Source organism: Corapipo altera, unplaced genomic scaffold (assembly GCF_003945725.1).
Source record: "Corapipo altera isolate COAL_440 unplaced genomic scaffold, ASM394572v1 48b, whole genome shotgun sequence".
In the NCBI taxonomy this organism is placed as follows: domain Eukaryota; kingdom Metazoa; phylum Chordata; class Aves; order Passeriformes; family Pipridae; genus Corapipo; species Corapipo altera.
In genome coordinates this window covers 15,319,100-15,341,198 of record NW_020884884.1, presented here as the reverse complement: position 1 = coordinate 15,341,198, position 22,099 = coordinate 15,319,100, and the positions used below count along the sequence as shown (strand labels likewise).

General features: G+C 36.1%; 1 protein-coding gene and 1 long non-coding RNA gene across 9 annotated transcripts in view; one reads left to right on the top strand and one right to left on the bottom strand.

The window, feature by feature from the left end:
• The window catches only part of BIRC6 (baculoviral IAP repeat containing 6), a 172,705-nt gene that overhangs the window by 118,482 nt on the left and 32,124 nt on the right, over window positions 1-22,099 (top strand). For all 8 annotated transcript variants that reach the window (XM_027641287.1, XM_027641285.1, XM_027641289.1 and 5 more), the window contains 2 exons: window positions 1,932-2,096; window positions 4,076-4,244. In XM_027641287.1, the coding sequence (XP_027497088.1) occupies window positions 1,932-2,096; window positions 4,076-4,244 (334 nt within the window). The remainder of the gene's footprint in view (window positions 1-1,931; window positions 2,097-4,075; window positions 4,245-22,099) is intronic.
• On the bottom strand, window positions 10,973-14,332 carry LOC113946256. The gene is made up of 2 exons (XR_003527369.1): window positions 13,514-14,332; window positions 10,973-12,399 (listed from the first exon to the last, which is right to left on the bottom strand). It is a non-coding gene; the product is annotated as an uncharacterized LOC113946256 (long non-coding RNA).

Sequence of the window (22,099 nt, the reverse complement as noted above, 5' to 3'; positions counted from 1 at the left end):
TCACAAACGTAAATGAGTTGTGAAAATTGCTGAATTAATGCAGTGATTTTTGTTACACCCTTTTCACTGATAGGGAAATGAGATCTAAGGACAAAAAATTTCTGTAGTGTTCAAGATCACTAGTGAATCTCCAAAATTAAAGTTTTTCAAGGTACTACCCATATTATACCACCCTCTATTCCGAACACGTATCCTTTGATTTTTTTTTTTAAAGATTGTAAGTTACCATTTCTGTATAACATACCAATTGTCTATAAAAGTGTTTAAAGAAACCTTAATGACTTACCCTCTTTAGCACTGTTTTAGCAGAAGCTTGCATGCAACAGTTCCCGGTGGCTGAATATTGCTAAGTAGCTGCAAAATATAGGCTTGTCTCTATTTTAGCAGCTCTGATACTGATGAAAGGTTGAACAGGTGAGATATGAAGCTGTACCTGAGAATAAGTCACTTTAATGGCTAATCAAATTTAAGGGGAAGTTGACAGATTCTGCTCCTAATGGGGTATCAGGCTGCTGATACGTTAATACCTTAGCATTTCTGCACGTTTAGAGGGAAAGGACAACCATTAATTCTTATCTCTGCTTTAGTTCTACATGAACCCTGGAATAACTTGCCTTCTCTTAAGTCATATCTATCAAGTGATAGATGGTAACTTGAAACTAGAGATCCGTCAGGGCTGCACCGAGGCTTGTATTTCTGGGGCCGGGTTCTCCCATAAGTGCTTTAATTCAGTGCTCACAACAGTCCTCTTGAGTGTTAAAGACACAATATATTCATGAGTGACGTAATGAGTAATGTCTACACGAGAATAGCCACACAGCTTTTTCATCACCAAGATGCATTACATTCCCAATGTAAAAGTTAGAAGATTATTCCAGACTGCTGTCACTACAGTACTTCACAGATGATAACTTCTTTTACCGTTGCAGTCTGTTCATACATCATTTCTTTTCCTTCAAGTGTAATCTTTAGCAAAGTCACTGAAGAAGATCTGAACAGAAAATGAAACTTTTCAGAGCCATAAATCAAATATTGCAAAATGAAGTTGGGCACTTACTCACGTGACCTGGTTTCCAGCTTATTGTCACCAAGTAGTGAAAGTATCAGGTCACTTGTTTAGGGTGTTAAATATACATGTAGGAAAGCATTAGTTAAAAAAAATGCTTATCAGAGTTTTTTCTGCATCTTTTTCACCGGAGTCCTGGTAAACTATCAAAATTAGCATAAGTTATTAAATAGTTTCATAAGGGCTAAGCAATATAATATTGGATTTATGTTAGTAAAATGCACTGAGATAGACCATTGGAAAAAACTGTACAAGCACTGGTGGAAAAATGCTATCTCAGAACATTTTAAGGGCAAGATATTTCCCACCTCTTATCTAGAGAGGAAATAGTGTGTATTTTAGTGACTCAGAGATCATGTGTCAGAACTATACAGGTAACTTATTTCTCTTGCTGTTTTGGAGCATTTATTCAAAATCAGCAAATGCTTGAGCATCCTGATATTTCAGTTATGTGCTCTTGAGAACATTTCCACTCCCCTCTTCATCTTATGTTATTAAACTTGACTAGGTGTTAACCAGTAATAATTACAGAGCTACAACGTTTAGCGGGATATTGATTAAAGGTGTTTTAATACCTTTCATCATATAACCAGGAATAGTATCTTAAAAGAGAACAAAAATGGGCTTACAGTTCTAGTCAAATTGAAGAATCCCTTCCAAGAATTTGGCGCTGACCTGTAATAGAACTCCATGTATGTGGCAGTCTTTCCTATCTAAAGCTTTGAATTTCACTGGATCCTGATGATATCTTTATAAAGAAGTTAATAAATTGGGATTACATTCTTTTGCAGAACAAAGACTTTTTAAAAACAACGTTCCTAAGATGAAAACATGAAATAATTGTGACTTTTTTTTTTTAACTTAGCCACAGGTGTCAAGTACACACAATAGTGCATCAACAGAAGAACAGCAGTTGTACTGGGCTAAGGGTACAGGCTTTGGAACAGGCTCCACAGCTTCAGGATGGGATGTTGAACAGGCTTTGACTAAGCAAAGGCTAGAAGAAGAGCATGTGACCTGCCTTCTACAGGTGTGTAACAATGAATTTTTGATTAACAATAAGCACTTGAAGCATTAGGACTGAATAGTAAAACTGGAGTTTTGTCAGTCAAATAGCAGAGTGATTATGATATTTTGGGAGAAAAATATTTACAATCATCTGTCTTTGTGAAAAATTATATAGATCATATTTTGAGAGAGGCCATTTTCAAACATCACTAGGCTGCTGCATAAAAGATCTGAGTGACGGTTCTGAAAGAAAGTGAACCAAGAAGCATTCCAGTGTATTTCCCTGGAACTGTCACTATCTCTGTCAAAATCACTGCACTCAGTCAAAAGTAACGACTGTCCACTGAAGGAGAAGGATACAGGAATAGGCGTTTTGTGTACTAAACAGTGTTACCTGTTAATTTCTTGCATATTTTTGCTCTGCTTTAAGGAAATGGTTATAGTTTTTACTGGTGTCCATGAATGTGTTATGCCAATATAGCAAAGTCTCACTCAGAGATACTATGAAATCTTGATTATGACAATTATACATGACAATAGTAAATCTCCAGTAAACATCTAGTTTCAGTAAAACTCTGATGTCTTCCAAATGCCTCATGCTAAGGAAAAGAAAATCCAGCATAAGTAGACTGTTCAGTCCATTGTGAAATGCAACCAATCCCTATTATCTTGGATCAGTGTAGGGAATATAAGATTGTATCTAGTCATCAAAAATTTAATTCACAGAACCATCAACTCAAATGCATTAGCTAACCTCATTGCTGAGGTAGAGCACAAAGGAGATAAAATTCTGAAAATACCCATAGCTTGATTGATGAAGATATCATTTTGATGCAATCAGTCATTTCAGTCACTATAGATTACATGGCAAAAGTATCACATCCCTTGCAAAAGCATAACAAATAAAATCTGAAACCATTTCCTAAGCAAGAAAGGGGAAATTGCACCTGAATTACTCTCAACGAAGCTTCTAGGCAGTATTTTGTATTATTCCAGGCAGGGTTTTAGCTGTAACTGTGTCAAGTTGTGAAGTAAAGAGGCATTTTTGTAGGGCAGTCAACAGTAGAAAACCCTTCAACATTTTATTGAATATGTCAGTCAGTTGTACAGCAGTTTCCTTGGTCCCTTCTATAGAAAGATTTAGAAAAATTCTGTTGTATGGAGTGCTGGTAAGATGGTGCAGCAAAATAATGGGATAATGGGGTTAGAAGAAAGAGTGAGAATGAAAGAAAGGCTAAAAGGGTGAATAGAGTCCCTGAGACTTCAAGTAATATAGCCTTTCAAGCCTCAAAGTTTCTTAGTTTCAGAGTACAGCTGCACAAATCAGACCCTTGGAAATGTGTTGGATTGTATGCCTACAACACATGGTAAGGGCCTGTGAGCCCAGCCAGAACTACCCCTGGGACAAGCAGGTGTGCAGTCGTGAGGTGACTTACCGCTGACACTAAGGGGAAGGTTACTCTTTGTTTACTGAGGTAAGAGCTGTACACATGAGTATTTGTTCCTCCAGGTACCTGTCATGCTCACCATAAGTTATTGTTTCACCTGTAAACCCTGAAGTCTCAACCCCAAAGGAAGTTACGAAAATTCTTGAAACATTTGCAATTAAAAAAAAAAAAAAAAATACACAGACAAAAAGTCTTCTATTGCCAGTTGGTGTTCCTGGTGCTCTAAAGTAAGTCAGCTGCATGTCTCAGTGGTCTGAGCTGGCAAACTCTTTCTTTGAGTAACTTCAGCAGATTTGTCAAAATTCATATTAGTTGATAGCCTAAAATCATTCAGAATTATAATAAGTTCTTTAATTTTATCATTAGCCAAAGTTCAAATTTAATAACTGTATAGAATTTCTTCTGAGATATCTTTGGGACTGCTGTAATAAATGCCAGTACTGAATTAGCAAAACAGCTAGTGAAGTGTTAGGGCTTCTTCCTTAAGGGAGGAACTCAAAGTTCTTTTGACTGAAATAAATCAGTTTTGATTAAATATTTGGGTGTGTTTCAGGTTCTTGCCAGTTACATAAATCCTGCAGGAAGTGCATCAAATGAAGAGACCCAAACTAGCCATGAGGGGAGAGCACAAAACAGCAGCGCTCTTCCATCCGTTCTCCTAGAGCTACTCAGTCAATCTTGCCTCATCCCAGCAATGTCATCATACCTCCGCAACGATTCAGGTAATGTGCCTTTGTCTCCTCCAAAATTCAAGTTGGCTTACTGCTGTCAAATAAGTTTTTATATGAACAATGGGTAGTTCTTGCTAGTTTCAGTGCCCTCGCCAATTTAGAATTGTACTAATGGAACGTTTACTTCAGCCTTAGGAAACAGAATCATATAATAGAATCATGCTTGTTGAAATGCTCATTTCTCTCTTTAAATTTGGAGTTTAATTCTTTGATATTGAAACTAACAGGACGATGGTATTTTCTTCTGAAAAGTTTACATGTTAGTTCTTCTACAGAAGATACATGTAGAGAGAATACTTTATGCAAAACCATTAATCTTATTGTGAAGAAAAATGTTAATTTTTAAAGAAAATTGAGCAAGCATGTGCTTGAATTTGGTAAATGTTGCACATGCTGGGGCAGTTCTACTTTGATCAGAGCTTTTTCTTTTTTATTTAGGAAACACAAAAATAAGCCTCTTACCAAAACTGGAAGATATTTCAAATATATGGGAACAATTAAGTTGTTGGGGGTTTTAAAGGAAAAACAAATGAGTTCTATGTTGTTATCAAATTTCTACTCATAATTTCAAAACAAAGATGTTTTCATAGTTTTGATCTGATATGTTGTACCTTGCTGTGGAAACCATTTCAGTTGTATAAGGTGGCATGGAGCAGTACAAATTAAGGAAATGCCTCTGTGGAACTAATGGCAAAATCAGCAAACTCGATTTGTGATTTATGTTCAGTCTCACTAGATGACAGACTTGAGTATGAAGATGTACCTTAGGTTGAATTTTTGTTCAGTTACTTTTGTTTAGATGGATTTAATTCTGAAGTATCAGAAGGAGTTGTTCCAAATCTGAATAATTTGGTTTTGGACCTTATTTTGCCTGCCTTATTTTTGGAGTAACTGATAAATGTCTTGTCACATTACTGCAGTTCTTTTGGATGCCAGTTGGAGGGTTTGGTGATGTGAATTCATGAAACAATGTTACAGCTTCTTCTTGAATTACACAATATGTTTTATGTCAGAGGTAAAAGAGAAATCATCTCTGTCTTAAGTATTTGTAAAGCTACTTAGGACTAAAGTAGGAATGGCTCTCTTAATTTGTAGTAACTAGGGCATTACATAATCTTGTATGATGGAATGGAACTAGTTCAAAACATCTGCTGGGGTATTATAGTAAAAATAAAAATATGAAGGTGTTTCACTTGCTAGTCCACAGTTTGACACCTCTCCCTAGTTTTGCGATGAATTTATTGGTTCTATTTTGCACATATTGCAGTGAGGAAAATGAACTAATGATATACCAAAATCATTATTGCAAATGAAAATAAAATGTAAAACAATAAAGTAGACGATAAAGTAAAAGAATGAAGTAATCTTTCTAACAGATACTCACAAATTCTTCTTTGTTGAGGTAAAAGGGAAAAGTCATTGAAAGGCCAGGCAAAAATGATGTGTTATCTAAAGGATGAAGCTGTTGGTCCTGAGTTATAGATGAATCACAGCTGTTGAAATTGCTTTTTGCTGTTTTCAATAGAAGAATGTATCTCTCTGTGTAAGTCACCTTTAACTGGGGAAGAACAGTCAGATACTGATACAAGAGATGAGATATGTGGCTGTTGGCGAGAAGTTCAGACTAGTTTGGCTTTCAGGTACCGTTTGTTTTCCCAAGGTAAAAAGAAACGGCAAAGTTTCAGTGAGAAATATTCATTTTAGGTATGTTTTCCATTGTGAGACTACTGTTGTTTGTGGTTGATAGGGGATGTTGAAATGCTGTGCCTGTGAATTACCAATTAGTAAAGAGTGAACAGCACTTAATGTAGCAGCTAAACTATATTAAAACAAAGCAAAACCTTGCTTTTCAGAGAAAAAAATGAAAACTACTCTTCTGAATACAAATTCACAAAGGATGTCGTTATTTCTATTGAAATTTAGAACTGTAAAATCTGAGGGTTGTTATGTGAATGTTTCCTGCTGTATTTGTTCAAAAGTCTATACATAAAACTGTGATTAACAATGTTCTCCTGGATTTAAAAAATAATAATAACTTTGCAGGCATATATCAGTCAAGCTCATCTTTGACACTGCCATAGGATACCAGTATTAGAGGGAAATTGCAAAAACGATGACTTCTGGAGAGATCATCTTCTCTGAGTTAATATTTGAACCAGATGCATTTAGTTGGAAAGGAGTCCCTGAAAACAGTTTGTCTTAGTGATAATATGCGAGGCTTAATTCCAATGCAGTAATTACTCTTCAGTTCAAAAGCAGACAGATAATTTTCACATTAATGAGTGCAAGTTGCACGTGATGTGGGGCTCTCAGTGTCACTAATATTGAGTGTCAGGAGACACAGCTAACACAAGCAAGACAGAGGTTGAGAAGCTCTGAAGTTATGTTAAGCTCTGGTATAATGCTTGTAAGACTGAAAATTTCACTTAATATCTTAATAGTTGAAACCTTTCAAATATGGAAATTACTTTTTTATTAGTTTTTTTTTTTAAAAAAAACCTTGAAGACCAATGCAATGTAGTAGAATAGATTTGTGTCTTTCCTGATAGACCTTTATCTAATTTCTGGCTTCTCTGTCTTGAATACCTGTCTCTTCTCTGGTAGGGCTGAATAGGAGCCTGGGGAGAGTCGGAAAGGGAACACAGCATGAGTAGTGATATGCATGTACATGGTATTCTAATTTTCATACTGGTGCAACTTCTGCTGTCAAGAGGTACTTTCATGTGGAAGGAGCAGGTGACTCTATTCTTCCTGTAACATGCTAGTCTGAGAAACTGGGATACTGCATATAGAATCCTAACAGAATGTTCCCAGGTTCTGGCACCCCAGTGGCAACAAGCTGTGCCCAGCACAATGGTAACAGAAATTAGCAATTTTCAGCACCTCTGTAACTTTCTCAGACTTTAATGGGTGCTGGTGGGACCAGTTGAAGGTTAGCCTTATGCTGAAGGTATTCTTCTACTAGATTTTAGGGTTTGTTGTTGATGGTTGCAATAACAGTGATCTTCGCATATCTGTGTATGTGCCATATACATACAATTATGTGGGAAAAAATTTTGATAAATATGTGCAATGAGGCTGCTGGTATGCTGTTCCTTTTCTTGCACAGTAGGCTGCTAACACTGTGGTGATATAAGATAGTAAGTATTTTGGTATTGATGTGAATTTATATTTTGATTTCATATGTTCAGTTAGCTACAGATATGGTACATCCTTCTTGCAAGACTGTTTTGACAGATTGACCTATGTCACAGTTAGAAATCTATCTAGGTTTTTTGTTACTTGACTGTATTTTACCATCGTGCTTAATTTGCCCATAACATACATGGACTAGTTTGTTATCTAGATTGTTGTAGATTAAAATAATATTGATCAGATAAGGAGTGCTCACATAACATTTTAATCTGTTAGAAACCTCACCTTGAACCAGATGAGTACAAACCAGATTGCTCTGATACATTCTGACGCTTCATCTGCATCAGAGTGAGGTGATTGTGAAGTCCTTGAAAACTGTGAACTAACCACTTTCATTAATTTCCATAATTGCTTTTTTCTTGTAGAGAGGGAAGGTTTATCTGTCTATGAAGGACTTTCCTATTATGCAAGATAGCTCTAGTCACAAGGAGCAGTAACTGCTGTAATCTTCACTGTTTCTTGATGATTTTTTTGCGTTTATTTCATATCTTGTTATGGCATTACCATGGCTCTTATTATCTTTCATTTTATAAATGAAAAAAGTTTATCTTTGCAACATGGTGAGGTTTTTTTACTATGCCTGTGTTTTTTATTAAGGGCTTAATTCATATTTACATGTGTAAAACTTATGTAGTTCTTAACTTCTGTATCATACACCAAAAGCTGTCATGTAAGACCTTTTTACTGTAATCTTGTATCTAGCACGTTTCATTTGAAAGAATTATTACTACTGAAACTCTTTCAAATATCTGAACACTTCTCTCCTTGAGCAAAATGCACAGCAATAAAATTTGCACTGTGCAACAAGAGGTTCCTAGCAAACGTTTGACCATCAGATTCTAACTGGAGTACATGGCTATCTTGAAAATCTAGATTTTGCTGATAAAAGTAAGTTATTTGACTGATGGACTTAGGTTTATGAAGACTAATATAAGCTAGTATTTTCAAGTGGGAAAGAAGAAAGGAGCATTTATAATATTCTTTGTAGCTAACAAGGTTTATAGAGATAAGGCAGTAGAAGGGAGTCATGAAACAGAGAGAAAGAAAATCAAGTGACTTTTAGGACAAGGACTGTATATTTTTTTTATGGGCTTGGACAGTAAAAAGCCCAGTGGAGCTGGGATTTTGTCAGTGATACCACAATTAGGTAGGCTCTTCTTGCTTAAAAATATAGTTGTACTGGTTTGTCCTTAAACTACTATCTAGCAAATCCTGAGATAAATGAATTGTGTTTAAAGTCAAATATTGAGAGAAGTTTGATACCACCTTTTCCTTGGAAAACAGACTTCATATCAGATTGCAGAATTCTGCTTGAATTCTCTTTGCTTGAATTCCCAGGCTTACAGAAAGCAGGCAATATTGTGATTTTAGGTGAGGTTTTCTTGCATGCTCCTTTTTTTAGCCACCCTTCCTTCTTCAGTGGACAAAGACTCTGTGTGATGTGATCGGCATAGCTTGTGGTGTTAGATTAGCTCAGTCTTCCCTGAGTTTGACTGCTGAGAAGAGATGATGCATTTCTGTGGGAGAGCTTTGCTGAAAGAATTTTGTTTACTGACCAGCATGTTTCACTTCATGAGAGTCCAGTATTTGCTTCCAATGCACCTTTCGTAGTTTACCAAGTACTACCACACCATGGACCTGTGGATTCATAAACAAAAAGTTGTGCTGCTTTATCCTGCTGCCAAACACCTCATTGTGAACTTTATTTAGTAAGTACTGTGGACAAATGGACAAATACATTGAATGTGAATGTACAGAATTCTTTTTTCTGCCTCTTTTGATGTACCTTTGTTAGTTGCATCCATAAAAGTCATACTGTTCAGGCCTTGGCTCCTTACCTCAGAGCTTCAACTAGACTAGTTTGCCTGCTGAAGGTAGAGTACTTCTTTTCTATTAATCATATTTATTCTCAGGGCATTATATGGTGTTATTTTACTTTCGCAAAGTAGTCCAGTTCCACTGAACTAAGTTGAGTACTCTGAAGCTGGTACACTGAGCTCTTAATTCGTCCATCACTGGTGATGTGCTGCTGCACCATAATGTTGAATCATCACACAACCGTGCTTTTCCCTAGACTATTGACTTTTTACTGTGCATAAAGAGAGGAAGTTGCTATTAAGATTTTTTTTTGTTTGTTTGTTATTGAGATTTTATGCATGTATTGGATTAAATGTATGAGCACCAGAGCGGTATATCAGAGCTCATTTAACTGAAGTTAGACATAGGTTCACATGAGAATAGAGCACATGTGTTACCTGTTGAGAGAGAATACCAGACTGTTTTAAAACAAAATATAACTTGTATGCCAGGGCAATCTAATGATAATGTTACCCTTTGACTTCCTTCAAAGGGTCAAAGTCTTTGCTGTAAATGAAACTGGAAGTACAGTGGCAGTTTAGATAGGCAGTATATAATTACTGGAATTAAAAATTCTCCTAGCCTTCATTAATGTTAATGAACTCATTCATTGGTAAAAGAATAATGCTGAACCTTTGCCACATTTGGTTATAACTTTGGGATTGTTTTTTATCTATTTTGCTGTTGAATTGCTTACCAAAAAAAAGGTGCAGTTTTTCACTCCAATGCTGGTGTACTAGGTTGATTCACAGTTTTGAGAAGAGAGCTGTGCACTGAAATGGTATGAAATAAAATTGTTTATTTATTTCACAGAATCTACAAGTTTTAAATAACTTCAGGATCAAAATAAACAGCAGTAATTTCTACCTGAATTTCAATTTTCAGGTTCTTGTAACCTTTCATTTTAAGACCCATCTCAAATATCCTTGTATTGTGAGATTAATGCAATAATATCCATAAGTATGTAGATATAAGAAGTACATAGAAAAAATTAATAATGGTTATATCTCTTCTGTAGTATTAAATAAACATTAGCAACCTGCATAATTCCTCTAGAATGTAGCTTAGTTTTACAGAATGCTTTGGTGCTTCATATACTAAAAATAAGTATACATTACGAGAGACTTGCTGTTAACTATGGATAGTGAATAAATTTTCTTGTCTGCACGTGCTTCCTTCCAGTGCAACCTCGACTGTGTTTATCATTTCTTCTGGTTGAGCCAGTATTGACTCAGAGTTGCAAAATCAGAATATACCATCTTCTACCTCATTCATCCATAAATCAGTGTTGCAGTGTGGTTTCTGCAGCTGACTGAAATATCATTGCCAAATTCATTCTGTTCTAGATCCCTGACCTTATCTTATTCATGTGCTTGTTTCGAAGTGACTTCCAAAGGCTCAGCTGGTTTAGCAGTTCTGAAATTTTATACAGTAATAAACTATCACCTATGTAAGTGATGTATTTCTTTGCATGTTGTTTTATGGAGGGGCTGGATGTAGCTTTGCAACCTAGGAGAAGAAATTGAGCTGATTTTTGGAAATGCAGCTGTTCCATTGTTCCACTGTGGCACATGTAATAGTAAGAAGAGTATTCATTAAAATCAGTTTCTTGGTGTTTTGGTTTGTTTTTTGGTTTTGGTTTTTTTTTGTGGTGTTTATTTACTGTGTTTTTAATCCTAAGCTCTCAAAAGTAACTTTTGTCTTATAAGACGTATGTGAGATAAAATCACATATGCGAAAACTTCTATGATCTCAGACTATCTGCAGCTTTGGATCTAATTCAAAGACATGTAGGTTTAATTTAAAATGTGGAAATAATTTCATCAATTTCAGGTAGTTAAATTGGACATTCCATGGAGTATGCGTAAAAGTTGCAATTCTGGGCCTCGATCATAAACAGTGCAAAAAGGGAAAATGTCTTCAGGACCTCGTCCAGAAAGGGAGAGTACAGTCTTGTGGACAAAGGTTATTAAACCTGTTTTCCATGAGACACCTTGAATCCTTGTGTGATATGTCTGACGTGGAAATTAACATCAGGATGAAAACATGAGAGTTGTATTTGATGTCTGTTAAGCACATTCAAAAAATGACAATATAGAAAATGTAATTTAAGTTTTTTTCATTTAGAGAATATGTATTAGTGTGTCATAGTTATTAATATTTCTTAAAAGAAGTACTAAAACTATTCTTTATTTTTTCACACCACTTTAAAGGATTTTTAATTAGAAAAGCACATTGTCTGTATAGCATGATGATTTCAAATACAGATTTAGTAAAGGCAAGAAAGTCTAACCTTTTTCAGCTTTCCACAAGACTAACAAAAATGCTGCAGAATATAGTCAATAGTTAAAATTTTATTTATAGTATTACAACTTCTGGTATAATAGTGGTCCTGTTTCCACGCTTATCATACATTAATGTAAGTTATAAGCCTAAATTATGGTGGTCTAAAAATAAACCCCTTTTTGTCTGTTTTCTGGTCTCAGCTGTGAAGAGACATACTGCATAAAACCATAGAAAGCATCATGGGGGCTTGCTTATATTTGTTTATATATTTAATTTATGTCTTTCTCTGTTCTGAGTATTTTCAGTGTTTGCTTACATTTCTGTCTTGCATGTTTGCTGGCAGTAAAAAAGTGCCATTTCTGATCCTGCTATTTGGATTTCATCTGTTGCCAACAAGAAGTTGAATATTGTCTACCTTCATTTACATAATGTAGCACTCTAACTGGGCTTACAGATACATTTATCAGTCATTGATGCAGCACCCTTAGCCAGACACTTTGCTCTGGAATGTTTTTGATAATCCTTTCAGACAGTGGAGGTTTTTTGCTTTAGAAATCATTCTTGCCATCGCAGGTCTTTGCACTGTGTGATGTGCAATTGATATTCAAAAATGTCATCAAAGTGTAGTGTAGATATACACAAAAACAATAACAAATAAATTGAGCACAGTTCCAATGATTCCAAGCAGTGCTAAAATAGATTCTTCTTTTTCCTCCTTTTCCTCTTGCCTTTTTACATCTTCCAGTGTTGTGATGGCAGAGGTCCCCATTTTTCCTGCAAATGCCTTCACCAGTATTCTGGCAGCTAGCTAGAAAAAAGAAAGCAAATGGTAAATCTGGTCTGACAAACATGCAAGCTTCGATCTTTTTAGAAACAATTCCGTAGTTCTTATACAACATTTCTTAACACGGTGTTTATTCAGTTGCATTCATCTTTTGTTTTCTTTTTGTATGAACATTTCCATGTTAAAAGTAATTGTTCTGTAGATACAGATTTGATAGGAGTGCAAAATAGCTTGGTGCTTCAAGCCAGTTATTATGCTTTATTATAAAAGAAATTTAAAATTTATCTTTAGCCAAATAATTTGTTTCCTTACAAAACATGAAATTGATGAAAGCAGGTATGTGAGCATTGTGGAATACTCTGAGATGCCTGGGGAGGTTATGTGCATTTTCAGCCATTCTTAAATATTTAACTCCATGGTACAAAAACAGTTGAGATTGTTAATGCCTGCTGGTTTCAAACATGTAAAATATGCCTCCTTAATACAGTATTACAGTTGTTTTTCACCAATGAGCTTAAGTAGGCAATTGCAGGTAAGATCTTGCCCTTTTTCATGTTTAATAGTTCAGCTTTTGGACATCCATGCAACAGTAAACATTTAACAGATAATGTCTATCTCTTCAAATATAAAGGTTTTTGATATATATGCTGATTTTTGCAGTATGCCAAAGAACAGTAGTACTGTTACAGTGGCAAAATTCTATGCAATATAGGAATTCAAGGTGGACATTTCCAGATGCATGTGATTTATTATCTTTTTTTTTTGTTGCAAAAGTGAGGTTGACAGGTCGTTTCTATTACTTAGCTGCTCTAGTACTCTTAATTTATGGTCAAATATCCTCTAGAAACATATTCCCTGTAAAATTATGTTCGTTGGTGACTGAGATGTTGATCTTATATGTAATCTGCCATGCCGTTTTAGCTTTATTGATCAGAAATTTGATTGGGATGTCTACTCGTTCACATAACTCCAATATACCGAAGATTTACAATCACATTTTATAGTGCAACAGCATTTTTCTCTTCTGGTAAACATCTTTAATCATTAGAGATTAACGTGTTTCTGCTGTGAGTCTAATTAATGCCATCAGTTCAGAGCATATCTTACAGAAAGGTAAAATATAAAAGATATTTCTTACCCTACATTGCATCAGGAATAAAATGTCATCAGACATGCTTCTTACTTGTCGATTCAGTGGCAAGCCAGGCTTTTATCTTCATGAAGGGGCTGCTCTCCTCACTCAGACAGATCAGATAGGAGCACGAGCAGTTTCTTGATGAAGTTTATCGGTGAGGATAATAATGTTACAGGATCTTCCAAATGACTGGTATTCTCTTTCAGTAATCCACTAAAGCAAGTGTAGTCGAAAAACAGTAAAGCTCTTTCTCGTAATGATCCTCACTGTTGACTAATTCCCATTAAAATTGTGGCTTTTTTTCCTTCGATGATGCAGAGCAACAAAATGCATGCTATTCTGTTTTGTTTAAAAAAAATACAAACAGCTCCTGGTTTTATTCAGTTATACTTAGTTATTTATTAAGACTTCAGAAAAACCCAGCCTTTGATTTACTCTTTGTGGCAGCCGTCTGAAGAGCCTTTCTCACGTTGACATGCTGTAATTCCAAATGCAGCGAACTACGTGCAGTCACACTATGTAATTTTAGTCCAGCCTGAAAAAGGATGAAAAGAAGTCTGCTTTGCTGGCAGTAGTGTGAACGCTGTCACACACCTGCATTCAGAGCCTCTGGAAAGAATTCCAAGGTATTCTTCAGAGCATTGCATAACTCAGCCAGGCAAATCTGAAGAGAGGAATGACGGTGGCTTTAGTTGCACACTGTGGTGAGCTGTGACATTGATTAAACATGCACTTGGCACTTGCTGAATAAAGAAGGAGCTACGAGCCACCCTTGCAGACAGTGAGTTGCATAACAATGTGCGATGGCTCTGCTGTTTCATTGTCAGGCCAGGCACATTTTAATCCTGTACCAACAGAGAAAGTGTGTGGTGTAAAGAGGAGTAGAGTTAACTGTACTTCTGGGTTTTCTGAGGAAGTGCTGCATGACAAATGGTGACATTAAGGCATTCAAGCTGAAACAGTGTTTCTGCCTTTTGTCTTTTTATGCTTTGTTTGACAGGCAATTGTTTCTATAGGAAATACTACTTCTAATGCTTTTTCTCTTTTATTTCACCACCCAAAGAATGCAGGTTAGTATGTAATTAATGAAAACACACACTTAAAGGAAAATATTCCTGTTCTGATTTCACAGAAAGCCTCAACACAATCTTTTTCCCTAGGTAAATCAGAAAGGCAATTTTTTCCTGTCCAGTTGGAAAGGGGGGAGAAATCTGCAAAGTCTTCTCCTCCCAATCTTGTCAGATAAAACCCCCCCACAATTTTAATAATCTCTGCAAGCAGCTGTGTTCCAAATCATTTTATTCAGTGGCTTTGGTCTGTGAAGCCTACTAATCCAATGTGTTTTCACTGGTATAGCATAGCTTCTTGATGCAAAGGCAACCGTATTTTACATATATCAGAAAATTTATTTTGTCAAAAATACTTCCAACATCAAACAATTCAGAATTCAAATGTACAAAAATGCACTTTTGTATATGTATATAAAAAGTCAAATTAATTACATTGAATTTAAACAGTAGGAATGTAACTGGAAACCTTGATAGTTTTCCAGAACAGCATATTTTAGAAATTACAAGGCATTGTTTGAGATTCAGTTTTCAATAATCTTTTAGTGAGAAAGCAGAAGATAGTAGAATCATTATTTTGAATTCTTCCAATTTCAGCTGAATTTACATTAAATTTTTTCTCATTATTTTTCTAAAGTGTCTAGGTACATTTGTTAGTTTCTTAGTAACAAACAAAACTGCATATATTACATGTGCGTTATTTTAATAATAAATACCATGTTTGAAGTACTTATGGTAATTCTGCATTATTTACCTTTTATCCTGAAAGTTACATTGCCTCAGTGAAATTGTTTAAACTCTAGAAGATTTAACTAATTAATTTAAATTTCTCCGGCATAGCTTCCTTAAATATATATTCTACTATGTGTGTATGGTCTTTCATTTCAAGCTCTTGCTATTTTCTTATTCTAAAAAGGCTGCTGCATCTTCACTTGTTCTTGGCATTTTTTTGTGTCTGTATATCTTGAATATATTTTTGTATTCATTTAGAGCCTTTCAGAGATACAAAGATGTGAAAATCTTCATCTGTGTATTCTGACCATTCACGTTTCTGAGAGTACCTAGCAATAACTGAATTTTCAAGTTACTGTATTAACCCTCACACATTAAAAGTCAAACCCTTTCTTTTGTGAAAGGGAGAAATGGTGCAACATGCATATTTTATTTAAAGATTAATGATATATTTTCAGCTCCACTGCAAAGAACTAGCTAATTAAAATGTTTCCACAGAGAGCAGAAAAAGATTCACAGGATATTTGTTGGCCTGGTTATTGCCGTGGTTGAGGTCTCATGATGGTCTGCCGTTTTCATAGTTGTGTTGCAAATGGCACTTGAGTGGCTACAGGGAACTCAGGGAAACAAATCTCTCTGGGCTCCCTCTGCACACAGTCGAAGGGAGAGAAGCCTCCTGCACACCGTGATTCAAGTCCAGCATTTGCCATGGTTTGATGGGATTTCTCCCCTCACGTCCTTCCATTGTATTGACGTGTGTCTGTGCGGACATGCTGTAAACGGGTTTGGAAAACAGACCCAGCCAAAAATAAATCTCTGGCACAGCACAGTAGGAGGGGTGGGGCAGTAGCTGCTTAAGCTGTTACTGGTGGTAAACAGTTGCTGTTTGAGAATTAAAAAAATAAAAGTTGTCAGGCTTAACATTTGTCGGTTATAGGAAACTCAAGGAATTCATCCATGTTGGGTGGAAGCTGGCATTTACAAATAACTTCCTTATAGCTACAGTGCATCTCCATTGTGAGGGGAAAATTTCATGCAAGATTTCTCACAAGTGAAGTGAGTAATACAGGTTGATTTGAAAGGGCCTTGTTTTATCCATAAAATTTGATGGCATTTGTAAAGATGGGGAGATATTTTACATTTTTTGTAAAATAACATTAGAGTCTGGGAGGACCTTTTAGAGAAGTCAGTAATAAACCCACCTATTTTGGAGTGAACATTACATCGTTACATAGTATTTGGGGTTTGGACAGTAGTATCCAAAATCATCCTAAATTTAATTCTGTTACTTCCATTTAGGAAGAGCTTTCAAGTACTTAGTAAGACTTTGGCAGCTCCTTGGTAACTGATTTATGTAGTTTTCCAAGAGTAGAACAAATTTGGTTGATTAGAGGTCACTCTGTTCATTACTGCTGATGTCGCTTCTATTGCATGGGAATTAACCTTAGGCAATACAAATGTGTGTCATATTTTAAAGATATTCATACTTCAGAGGAGGTTACCAGGCTATTTTGTAGAAAGTCAGTGGTATAAATTCAACAATTTACAGTCTTAGTCCTTTGATGATCGTTATCCTGCTATACGCTACTGCCACAAGTAATGCAATACACCTATAACACAACAATTACAAAAGAGGCAAATACTCTTATGTGTTCTTGTTCCTCATGTATTTTTATGAATTCATATTATTTTGATTCCCATGTATTCTAAGATTATTCTATATGCTGTATTTTTTCATTAAAATAGCATGTTTTGAGTGAGATATAGTTTACCTTTATAGAGAGAAAATACTCTGAGCAAGATTGCAAGTTAAAGTAGAATGTAAAGGAAAATTGGGAGGTGAAAATAGAGAGAATAATAGAAAGAACTGTCTGGACTTAAAAATCTAGTTAGGTTAAAATGCTGTAATGAAAACCAAAAGATCGTGTGTACATCAGTTGTCCATGAAGACTGTTTCTCCTTGTATTTGTTCTTCATTTTCCCTAAGATGCAGGAAGGTAGTTGAAATGTAGTAGCACACGCTTCCTGTAGGTGATGCATTCTGGTTTTCTTCTCTGACAACCTCCACAAACTTCTCTTTATGAGGTCTAACAGTTTTTCAGTTAAATTGCAGAACAATAGAGCAAAACTGTGTCTCTTGGGAGATGTAATAGTATGCACAAATTAAGATGAACTGGTTCACTTAGCATAAGTGAGAAGTGGATAACCACACTCCTTTTTTCCTTAGTTTTTTTCTTTTTTTCTCTCTCTCCTGAGAACTTAACATAGCTAATGTTTTCTTTGTGGGAGCTCTTATCCTATTTTTTTATGATACAGATTGATGTGTGATGCCCTTGACTCAGTAGTGATGAGCTTGGCCAGATTTCAAAGTATTTTTTTACTCTTCTATGGAAAAAAACCTCAGATCCTTCATCTGTAGCAACACAAGTTATTTTTAGATTTCTTACTATACTTATTCCCAGCTCTTTCACGTGTTACAGCTCAGCATTGATTTGATGATTTTGACATTTCAACTATGTGTCTACATCTTGTGTTTTCCTTCAGATTGAGGAATTTCATTACCTTTTGACTATTGTCTGGGGATTTTCCTGATTTTGTAACTCTAATTACTGACCCAGAATATCCTTGGAAAAGTTCAAAATTCTCTCATTACTAGCTACAGAAGTTCCTCTAGTAGGTTCCTACCTGTCAGTCTTCACTTACCAGGACTTTGCTTGTTCCAGTTTCTCGTATTTGCTCTAAAATAATTCTGTGTTAAGTCAATTAAATGGACATGGAGTAGTACCAGTTCTTCTGCCACACTCCTTTCAACACCAGCTTCTCTTAGCACTGGTCAAGCTTGGCCCCTGTTTTATTGTCTGTGATCATGGTCAGAATGCACACTGGTATTTTGTCAAGAAAAGTGATGTTTGATGGTTGAGTAAAAACTTAGGAAGAACAGCCAGTTGACCTTTGGAAGGTTTCATGTGGCATGTCACATATTTGTTTTGAGGGAACTATTTACGTCAATGTCTTTATGAACTGAAGCAATTCAGAAGTAGGTGACTGATGAATGGTCCTGAGTTAGAGATGGGAATTTCAGCCCCAGCTGTGTGTGGTGACCTTCTGAATGTGATGGAAGGGAATGATGGAATAAGAGCAAGAGGCTATTTTTTCTTCTTCAGTCTCTAGTCTCATGTGCGATGCTGGGCAGTCTTGATTTTTCCTTTCTTTATTGGTATCAAAAAGAATCTCTTGTATGGGGTATTGTACCTTTATAAAGTGTTTAGTAACTTATAGAATGCTTCAGTTCTGTTTCAGTGCTGTTCTCTGCAGCTCAAGATGTTTTTTGGGAGTATTTCTACACACTGGTTTGATTGTAGGCTTCATGCTTCTGTAGGAGTATTAGGACTTTCAAGTATTAGTTTTATGAGCTGTCATGTTCATAGATTTTGGTCTGTCAGAAGAGTCCATTAAGTGACTGTTGGGTCCTCACTGGACAAGCAAAGAGGAAGCAGAGTAGTGAGAACTCATCACGGTCCAGCAGGGTGGCTCTCAGAGAACTACATTACTACGCCAAGTTCTACTTTCTCCAAAGACCTTAAAGCATCATACCTTTGACAGACAAGAACTCCTTTCTCCGGAGTTTTCAGATGACTGATCTTGAAAAACAAAGCAAACATAGAAGATACCACCATGCCAGCGCCTTTTGCTACATTTCTTTCCTCTTTTTTGTCATCCTTAGTTTTGGAATAAGAGGATGAAAATATTACCTTGCAAACTCTCTTATTTTCTATTGCAAAATATGAATACATGCTTACTATATTTTCAAAGCATTTAAAGTAGCAGACTGTTTCCTAGTAGATAGTGCTTTTGGATTAGAATTATAACAGAATTTTTTTAAATGTCAAAACTGATTATCTGTTTGAGTGGTTAATAACATAAAAGATTTAGGAAAGCACAAATTATAAATTTCCACTGTGTTTCAGAAATTTGTTGTAAGTTATAAGGAGTAATTATGTATTGAAACATCATTGCATTGAAATCTTTGAAAATTAAAAACCTAGCTGTTATGAGGAATGAAGCAGCTTAAATTTGGGTTGTAATTAGGTACTAGATTGCATGACAGGTAAAGTACTTAGTCTTTTCAAGACCGAGGTTTGCTTCAAAGAGCTAATGGAGGTATTTTTTTCAACAAGTCAGTATTTAGCAAAGATCACTGAGAGACTGGTCCTGCTTCAGTCTTTATCTGTTTCTGTACTGCACATTATTTTATATGGCTTTTAAACATAAATTCATAAACGGGAGGGCTCTTCGTTGATTTATACAGCTGGTGGTGTATTTTGCAGCTGCACGTTCAGAGCATACCTCAGACTAGCTTGCAACCTCTGGCCCCACTCACTTGATCACAGTGAATTAAAGTGCCTGTTAAATTTTCCAGAAGGAAGGGATTTTTGTGGTAAAGATGCTCAAGAAATTATCAGATTAGAAATATGAGGGGTAAAGTTTAGATTTCAGCGGGGCTTCTCGCATCTCCCGTCGTTCTCCCTTCTGCTTCTCACCCACATATTCTCTTCCATATTCTGCTACCTAAATGACAGCATATTTCACTCTGGAATCAAGAGTGGGATGAGGCTTTTGTCTGTCAGTTTTTAATGGGCTTTAGATAAAAGAAATTTTTCCAAATGAAGGTGCTTTACAGGACAATCCTGAAAACATAAGTAAACAAGATTTCTTTCTCATCTGAGACTGCTGAATTTCTTTACCTTTGTGGTTACAGCATAAAATTACTGTCTTGAAAGCATGAGCAACAGACTGCTTGTGTATCTGTATCTGCCTGCCAAGGACTTGTAATTTTTTACTGTTCCCCTTTGTATCCACTTAGGCATAACTCTGCTGGTGCTAACTGGAGATATACTTTTTTTGACAGACTTTTATGCTTTGCACTCCATTGTGTAATATGTTTTATGTAAAAGGAAACTAAACTGTGATGTTTGCTTTCCTGCCTCCCACAGATGAGTTATCTTTTTTAATAAGCTTTCAGGAGAAATGCAGTTAGATGCTGATCCTTGATACAAGGACGTATAGAGGCTAACAAATCATACATGAGATGCAGCTGGTTTTCATTTCATTCCTGAAATTAATTTCTGTATGTTTTCTTGAGAAATAGAAGGTATGGATGGTTGTCTTCAAAAGTGTTTGGTTTTGGCCATTAGTGTTCCATGAAATTCTCTCTGCCAATGGATGGTCAGCATCTTGTGATAGCTGTTTAATTTTGAGAAAACAGTACAGGTCACTGACCTTGTGTGTTCAAGGCACAAGGCGGTAAAGTTTCTGCTGTGTTTAGTGTGGAGGGGGCTTAGACTTTCCTGGGCCATTTATCTCATTGTGAAAGCCCACTAGCATTTCATCCAGTAGCTCATTTTTTCCCTTCATTATCTCGAAGCCAGCACTGGTAGCTGTATCCCTGCTCATAGGACAAGACTGGGAGTCTGTAAGTACTGGACTGGTTTCCCCTTTAAGGGTAAATGGTAAAGACATTTAGCCAGCCCTTTAAAATTGGAGATACCACCTTGCATCTTTGAAAATTTCCAGTGTAAATGTTACTGGTCCTACCATTTTTTTCTTATTTTACTTTAGTCAGACAGGACATCTCGAGTGGTTTCATTTAGACTTGGTAATTACAGTTGGGAATATGAGTACTGGGTGTCTGGAATAGATTTCTGTGCAGCGCCACATGCTACAAACATTCACAGATTTTACTGGAGGCATTAAGAATTAATTGTAAAAATTATGCCTTTTATTACCAACAGTCTTTTTTGAGAAGAGAATATGACATCAGAGGAGAATGTGACACCATACTAGATGTCTTGCAGTTGCATATCATATAGCGGAAATGTACCGTGTGCGTCTTTCCTATTTTTGTACCTTCTTGGTAAGATACAATAACCCCGTAGGGGGCACAAATGTTTTTTGATATACAAGAGACTTCTGAATTTTTTCAATTTTTTAAAATTTTTTGTCTTCTTCCATGTTAGTGGTTTTGTCAAGTAGTGACAGCCCAATCAGGTAAGCTGCTAAGAATTTGCTGACCAAAGAAACTAATAATCCCTTCTGTTCACATGCAGAGCAGTTTGCCGGGGTTCATTCTAGACATTTTTGCTTTGCCTTTACTAAGAACACACTAGAGTGATAGAAGTTCTTAGAAGTTCTGTTTTGAATATGCACATCCTGGCCAAGCAAAATAATTAGATATTTAAGGCAGAATGAGATGCTTAAGTAGTCTCCTTTCTGACCCCTGAGGATGTGATCTTGTAGGCGTGCTCACACATAGGAAAAGCTCATCAAAAAGCACAGGAACTGCGCATCCTTTCATTCCAGTAACGATGTTGCTGTCCTCTGCTGGACAGAACAGAAGACCCAAATCTTGGCCTTTTTCCATCTACTGAAGCAATGGTTTAAAAACACCCCACAACTTCATTATCTAATTTTGAATTTCTGCATTGATTTCTGCAGCATGTACAATAAAATGGCAGGTTTCCATCTTATTTTCGATTCCCATCTTATTCTAAAATATTAGTGACTACTTTATGGCCTGGAAGAGGTAATACTCTGACTGAGGACTATTTCAAGGTGGCTGCTTGCCCACTCATCTGCCAAAAATAGTGAAATCACTATTCCCTCCTCCAGGGATGAAGGAAGCCAGATTAATTCCTTTAAAAATCCTGATCCATGTTCTTAGAGGAGTGATACCTTTCTTTTCATCTCTGTAGAGTGCTGCACACTTAAAACACTTAACATGAGGTGATAG